This window comes from Bidens hawaiensis, unplaced genomic scaffold, assembly GCF_021521415.1.
Source record: "Bidens hawaiensis isolate Kalapana, Puna unplaced genomic scaffold, B.hawaiensis_p1.1 tig00009693_1, whole genome shotgun sequence".
Lineage (NCBI taxonomy): Eukaryota > Viridiplantae > Streptophyta > Magnoliopsida > Asterales > Asteraceae > Bidens > Bidens hawaiensis.
The window spans coordinates 271,651-279,991 of record NW_027491727.1 but is presented as its reverse complement, the minus strand read 5'-3'; the positions used below and the strand labels follow the sequence as shown (position 1 = coordinate 279,991).

Here is an 8,341-nt window from a genome sequence, read left to right as displayed (position 1 = left end):
TATTATAAAACTGTTTATAACTTCTGTTTATAACGTAGTCAATATAGTTTTTTTTTGTAAAATATAATTTTCAATAGAGATTTTTATTTTGTATGTATATTTTGTTTGTTTATTTCAGCCATTTCCTTTTCTTATCTTTGTATATTCAAAACAAATTAATACTTATTTTAAAGATGTAAACAAGCCAAGTCAAGTTCAATATACGAACCCCAGGTGTTGGTTTGTTTTAGACATGCTTCAATTTAGGTTCAAGCTTGGGTACAAGCTTGTTTATGCCTGACTCGATTAGAATTTTACATAATATAGTTTTTTTTTAATTGTTGGACCCACTTAACATCTAAGACTCCAACTTAAAATTAATCGATAAATCACTAGATTAATAATTTTGATATAAATATTCAAGCGTGTTACAAACATTTAGAATAGAAGGATGCAAGAACAATCATCCTCCTTTATTCATACATAATATAAGATTGGTGTGCCCTCTGAATTAATCATCAAGCTCCAATAAGTTGGAATGTGCCTGGGATCAAATTCACAATGCTCAAAAGTCCACGAATCACAGTCCCTGCTAGCTGTAGTGGTGCTTGTAGATTTCCGGTTGATGATAGGCTTGAGTTACAGCTTGACAGCGGTGAAGCAACAACCAAATTGCAAGATGACAAAAGGTTGGTGAGAAGAAACTGAAGCGGGCTTAGAACAATACTGAATACTCCTGATCCATTGGTTAAGCCTGAGGATATTACATTTCCGCCACACGATATTTGAACTAGAGCATCTGTAAATTGGTCAAAATATATAAAAAATGGCTTCTTATTTATGTTCATCTTTATAACATAAATAGATATAACATAAACTAAATTAGAAATTTGTGTATTACACGAGTTACGAGTTGAATAAAGGAGATATTTATGAGAATCAGAAAATTGAATTTTGAGTTCAAGGTGCCATTTTGACTAGTTATTTATTTACTATTTATTTAATTTACATAAATTAATATTAAATATGTTTCCTAAAGAATGGAACTTTTTCTAAAAGCAGAAAATGTTGTTATCAACCACTAACCTTAATCCCTACTTATGATATTTTATATAATATATAAATAAAAAAGATAACTATGCATTTGGAATTTTATGGCGATGGATATGATTGGAGAATATCTTATTTTGTCATAATAAATCTTCTTGATGATTTAAGTGAAAGAAATAAACAAAGGAGTTCCAATTATTAATTTGACTATTTTCAGTTTGTGCCTTCGATAAAGATAAAATAAAAAAAAAGTTTGTAGTCTATGCATAACATGATTAAACATGCATTAAGTAGGAAGACAATCTTACTTGCAAACGGAGGTGTTGGAGTTGTAGCGTTCGTGATGGCATTGCCATTCGCGGAACAAAATATAGTTCCACCGACGTTTAACAAACCTAAAATGGGAAGCTGAGCTTCGGCTTGTGATGCCACTATAACAAGGACGAAAAGAGTGACTAACAACGCAGATTTCATTGCCATTGATTTAAGAGAGCTGGCTTTCATACAATCAAGGGCTTGATACATCCAATTATGAAAGTTGCCTATTTATAAGGGAAGTTAAGGCACAGTGTCACTTTCATATGTGTTTGAAAACTAGAATTGGGTGTTAGCAATTATCATAAAAGATTTCTTTAGTGCATCAAGTCCTCAAGTGAGACTTTCGGATTGTGCCATGCAAGTTGTAGTGTGAACTAACTCGCACGCTATGCACTTGTTGATGGGGTTTGCCTTCGTTAGTTTGCGTGTGAGTAGCACTTGCATATGGTGGTTTTGTCGTGCTATATTTGTTTTTCATACTGATTTGGTATATGTGTTTGTAAAAGGTTATAGTTACATGGAATTTATAATAACATTAATTTCTTTGAAACCCCATTTACGTAAATCCAATTACAATTGGAATTACAAATAATTGGGTTCGGTATATGCGTTTGTAAAACATTATAGTTGCATGGAATTTATAAAAACCTTAATTACAAATAATTGGAATTACCAAACCAATTGAGAAACTTGTGATTCACTTATGGATTTTGTAACTAGTTTTTTAGTTTTGCTATGATTACATGTATATAAATAATTCAAATAAAGGAACTTGGGATGTAAACAAACTTAACCGAATAACGTCTTGTTTATATTCGTTCGTTAAGCTTTTATGGAACAAACAAGTAGTTCATGAATGGCTAACCTAACTAAATTTCTTGTTCATGTTATTCGTTAAGGAAATGAACTTGTTCACGAATACAAATGAACCCAAACAACGATTTATTCAATTTGCCTAACAAAAGGTCAATGTTAATGGTTCGGTCCAGTTACCAAGTTTCTGTTGATATTCATACTAATTTTATATGTTATTACACAATACTCATATATAATTTTTTATATAAATTATGACATGATACTCATATATAATTTTGTTTAATAGTTAACAAATTTGCTTTAATCTATGCGATAAGATTAAAAAAGTTATTAAAACCTTTAATGAGCTAACAAACCTAAACGGACGTAAAAGAAAAACATAATCAACTGTTTAAGAACACTACTTAATGAACATGGTCTTTCTTTGCATTCTTTTATTTAGTTAATCGGACAAAATGTTTGCTCATGTTTGTTCATTTATTAAGCGAACGAACATAAACGAACTTTACATCAAGTAGTTAATAAATAGTTCGCCAAATGTTCAAATCATTTTCAACCCTAAATGAAACTGAACATCTAAATGAAATAGACCTTTATATTTTTACAAATAATAATAATTTATTATAACATATTTCTTCCCTTTCTGCTTTATCGTTCGACTCACTCATGAGACGTAGCTCTTCAACCATAGAAATTTATTAAACATTTGCAATAAAATTAGCATAATCAGGTCACAAGAGATTCTAACACAACACATAGTCTTTGAAACAAAACATCAATCAAACATAAAATTCCTAGGTAGATGGGCAGTCTTTAATCCGAATAGCCTATACATATACTCCACACCAACATTAACAATATCTGCATCAACCTAATGTGCATACTAAACATAAGCTACGCTGAGTGAGTTTTATTTTTAAAGGTCATATCAAACTTTCATAATGTATCATATAATAATCATTTAACAATATACTAGTTACAACATAACTACATTCGCATATGTAGCGCATCATATAGCATTTACATCCGTGCTTTCACATATTATATAAGTAAATAGAACACGTATAAAGGTCGCAAGCCTTCCCTCTGTTCATCAATTCATTCCTCGTGTCCCGTAAGACCCATACAGTCCCATCGGGCAAATGACCGTTGTCATTATCATTCCACATGTCTCATAAGACCCCTTTTTAGAATGTAAAGCGTACAAGGGTTGCATGTCTTTTCTATGCTTACACTGTATCACGTACATACTCATTCCGTAATCATTAAACTATTCTCATAATTATTTTATTACTTGTTTAAACCCTTCTGTTTTCTTTTTAAACATTACCATTCGTTAATAATATACATACTTAGTCATTCTTTACCATAGAGACTAGAAGCTGAAACCATTATCTCATTACAATTAATCATATACTGAATATGAACATCGTCTCAAGACCATAACAGAAAAAGGAAAGAGGAGTCTAGAAACTCACCAATGATTAAGAACTTTATTGGGAAATTCTCTTCTCGGGTCAAACACTTGAACAAACTGTATAAGGTTCACATACAAAACGAGCAAATCCATTCTTAGTGAATACTCTTCACTGACCTAAAGTACCAGCTTACTAAGTACTTGCATACCACGGCACTCCCAAGACTAAGTACTCGCACAACCAAGTACTCGCATGCTTTGATTACTTAGGTGGTTGGTGATAGATGATGATAATAATAATAATAATAATAATAATAAATTATTTATTAGAGTTAAGTGACATTTTAGTACCCGTGGTTTGTCCAATTACGCAACTTTAGCACCGTCTTTGAATTATGCAAATGGCTACCTCACTTTTCTAAAACTTGCAATTTTAGTACTTTTTTCAAACCTCGTCTATTTTGTCCGTTAAGTTAGGGGCAAATTAGTAATTTCGATTATTTTATTTGTTTTCACTTTTAGCTAAGTGTCATTTTCATACATGTGTGTTGGTGCAAGATGTCAGTAGTTCAGTGTCAAGTGTCAGTAATCGTGTTAGTTAGATTTATGTTTTGTATGTAAGCGAAGTTGCTAACAAGTTCGCTGATATGGGCGAACTTGTTAGACAAGCGAAGTTAGGGACAACTTCGCCTGAACATGCCAGGCGAAGTTGTCGTGTCTATATAAGCTGTTTAGGTTACGGATTATTAACAATGCCAACGAATTCAGTTTATTATTCAGAGAACGAGTTAGAGAGAGTCTGTATTTGGTGATCTTTGTATCACGTGTTTACGGTTGCAATATAACGTGTTTGTGTTTATTGTAACGTGTTTTAATCGTATCGTCTTCTACGCTCGTAACGTCTTACGTAGGGATTCCGCACCTACGTAGAACGCGATATCTCGTGTAGATCCGGCTGGGAACCTACAATTGGTATCAGAGCTTTTTGCTCGTGATTGTGGTTCGGGATTATCACGCGGGTGTAGAAATCGTTCCGTTCAACTACTCGCGGGACGAGTTTACTGTGTTTTTGTGTCCTACTCACCTCCTGCAATCATAAACAACCCTTTACACCGTCACAAACCTCGCAAAATCCATAAATAAAACCTGCAAAAACCATCGTGTTCATCAGGCGAAGTTGCCGTCACTGTTAGTAGGGTTTCAGCGAAGATATAAGGTTAAGCGAAGTTATCCACAACTTCGCCTACCTTCTCAAGTTCGCTTATCTCAAGCGAAGTTACCCACAACTTCGCCTACCTCACAAGTTCGCTTACCTCAAGCGAAGTTATTCACAACTTCGCCAAATCAGGCGAATTTAAGAAAGTGAGCGAAGTTCAGAATCAGCGAAGTTCAGACTTAAGCGAAGTTATCCACAACTTCGCCTACAGTACTGTTAAGAAGAAAATTTTTATTTTTCGGGTTTCTTTGTGTTTCGTAAAAGATGACTTCAATAAACATTACGGAACTGGTGAAGATGGAAGTGGAAGCGGGTTCAGCTACTAAGGCCCCAAAGATGCTGAAAGGAACCGACTTCGTGGCATGGAAGGATCGGTTTGAACAATATGTCAAGTACCAAGATGCTAAAATGTGGGTGTGTATACAAGATGGCTACATTCCACCAACCGCTGAATATGAGGGTCGTGATCAGATTAAGAAATACAGCAAGATGGAAGAAGAAGAGAAGAAAATGTATGAGGCCGAAAGCAAAGCTCATGCAGCAATTACAATGGCTCTTCCACAAGAGATTCTGCACACCTTCAGAAAGTACAAAACTGCCAGAGAGCTTTGGGAAGCGCTTGAAAACCGATTTGAGGGTAATGTGAGAATCCGTGCTTCAAAGATTAAACTACTTAAAACCCAGTTCTCGGTCTTCAAGTATCTGAAGAATGAATCACTTGATGATATCATCACTAGATATTATCATCTGATGACAGAACTCAGCAATTATTCTATTACTTACAAAGAAGATGAGATTGTTGAAAAGCTTCTTGATGCTCTCCCACCGAAATGGGAGATGTACACCGTGTTGATGAGAGAAGACAAAGACTTTGCCGACTATGATTTGGAAACGGCAGTAAACAAGCTACGAACTTTTGAACTAAACATGGTTCGAAAAGAGACATCTACTGATCAGGTTCAAGATCCAGGAATGTATGGTGCAAAGGTCAACTCAAGTTCAAGTTCGAAGTCTGATTCGTCTGCTTACTACTCAAAGGGAGAGTCGGGCGCTAATTCAACACATGACGGTCATGTATCTCTCAACATGAATGGTGATGTGTGCTTTGTAGCTGGTGGATATAATGCTTCTAGCCCTCAAGCAACCAAGAGTAGTTTTTCCCCAGGTGTTTCAAACAACAACTACTCGAAGATGCCCATGAGTGTTAAATCTGCTGAACAGCAGTTTGCTCTCTACGCATCTTTCATTGCTTCGTATGAAAATTACATCAAGGGTAAAATTGTTGATCCAGCAACTTTGGATGAAGATTATGATCAGATCGATGCTGATGATCTGGAAGAGATGGATCTGCAGTGGCAGATGGCGATGATTGTGAGAAGGGTTAAGCGGTTTATGAAGAAGACTGGTAGGAAGTTTGTTGGTGAGAGACCAGGGTTTGACAAGTCGAAGGTTCAACAGAATGGCCATTTTGCAAAGGAGTGCACAAATGAACGTGTAGAGCGCAGTCAAAACAGGTCTACACAACAGAGTGGGGGTGTCAATGATAATAGAGCCATGATATCCAGACAAAATGAAGAGTACAACTGGAATCTGCATGCTGAAAAGTGTTCGAACATGCCAATTTGGCAAACATCGAGACTGCAGATAGTGAGAAAGTGACTGGCGAAAATGAAGCTTACATGGCAGAAGCTCAAAATGAAGCTAACATGGCAGATGTGAAAGACCAGCTCTCCGAGGTAAGTACCAAAATTCATTGTACTAAATGTGAAAATCTGTCTGAACAACTGAAAACTATAACTGATCAGTTTGTTAGTTTGGATGCTGAATTTAAAACGTTAAAAGAAGATCATCATTTCACTAAAGCTAGAGAAAACAGTTATAAAGTAAAAATAAAAGCTAGTGAAAAAGATATTAGAAGTCTGAAAGCAAATTTAGCTGAAAAAATACAAGTTATTGATCTTAGCTATGAAGTCTTAAAAGAGAAAACCAAACTAATAGCTGAAAGGGATAAACAGATAGCTGATCACCTGGTGAAAGTGGTGGAACTGAACAGGAAACTTGAGAAATTTAGAAATTCCTCCGCTATACTTGATCACCTCGTTAGTGATCAAGGTTCCCCAGTTAAAAGGGGAGGAATTGGTTATCATGAAGTTCCACCACCTTACAATCATAATTACACTTATGATCCTAGTAATCAGAAATCTGTCGATGTTGATTTTGGTCAGACAGTTCCGGTTAAGGTTACTATTAAAGAACCAGAAGTTAGTAAACGCGAAACAAGTAAGCCTGTTTCGAGTGTGAAAATTTATGTGCCTAGTCCTGTCTCATCTAACTCGGACAAGTCTTCCGAGTCGAGTGAGACAAAACAAGAGGCAGTGTTACCAAAAAGTGGGGAGAAACATAAAACAACTGAAAAGAAATCTCCACTAAACCCGTATGTCCCACCTTATGTGAGACAAACGGGCAGTAATACAGCCTCAACATCTAAAACAACTATGGAAAAGAAAGTTGAACACAGGAGTTGTTTCAGATGTAATCAATTAGGATACCTAATTGCTGATTGCCCTCTGAAGCAGAAATTCAGAGGTGTGAGGCCTTCAAAATCTGAGAAAAGAAACAGTAATCAATATAATGGAAAAAATGAAAACCCATCAAAATTCAGAAATTGGTCTAATTCAGGTTTTCAAAGAAATAGATCTCAATTTTTCACTGCTAACAACCAAACCATAAGTAATAATTCATTTAATTCACGACGGTTTGGATGGCCTCATAGTCAATCTCCAAGAAGGTATCCGCTCAGGACTTACATAAATTATTCTGATGCTAACTTTGGACAGCCAAGGTACGGGATGTATCGACCCAAGACCAAGAGGTCTTGGGTCCCCAGATTTTAACCTCTGCTTTAATCGTGCAGGAACAGTTGAACAGGGCTGCAAACAATCTATGGGTTGTGGATAGCGGCTGTTCCCGGCACATGACAGGTAACAAGAATTTGTTACACGAATGGAAACCTGTTCAAGGAGGAAGAGTGAGTTTCGCTGGAGAGAGCGGTGGAAGGATCACAAGAATTGGGACTGTGACGAGTGGAAAGATGACTTTAGAGAAAGTGAACTTTGTTGAAGAATTGAAGCACAATCTGCTGAGTGTTTCGCAGATCTGTGACAAGGATTACACCGTGCATTTTACCAAGAATGAGGCGATTGTGTTGCATCCTGGTTTTAAGATACCCGAGGATTGGATTGTTATGAAGGCTCCAAGAGAGAAGAATACGTATATCATGGACATGAGGTCGACTGAAATGGCCACAGAAGAATCGTGTCTTTTGTCGAAAGCGACTGAATCGGAGTCCGAATTATGGCATAGGAGAATGGGGCATATTCATCTTCGGAAGATGAACTACATTGTCAAGAATGGGTTGGTGTTGGGTGTTCCTTTGAAGAATTTCAACTTCGAAGACCAATGCTTATCATGCAAGAAGGGAAAGCAACACAAGAAATCCCATCACACCAAGAAGATTAATTCTATAGTCAGTACCCTAGAACTAC

The 8,341-nt window shown here is 36.1% G+C and overlaps 1 protein-coding gene across 1 annotated transcript; it reads right to left on the bottom strand.

The window, feature by feature from the left end:
* Nucleotides 1-494: 494 nt before the first annotated feature.
* Nucleotides 495-1,554, bottom strand: LOC143533448 (phylloplanin-like). The gene is made up of 2 exons (XM_077028232.1): nt 1,338-1,554; nt 495-778 (listed from the first exon to the last, which is right to left on the bottom strand). Exons 1-2 carry the CDS (start codon nt 1,552-1,554, stop codon nt 498-500), a joined length of 498 nt encoding a protein of 165 aa, XP_076884347.1. The 3' UTR covers nt 495-497.
* Nucleotides 1,555-8,341: the final 6,787 nt, after the last annotated feature.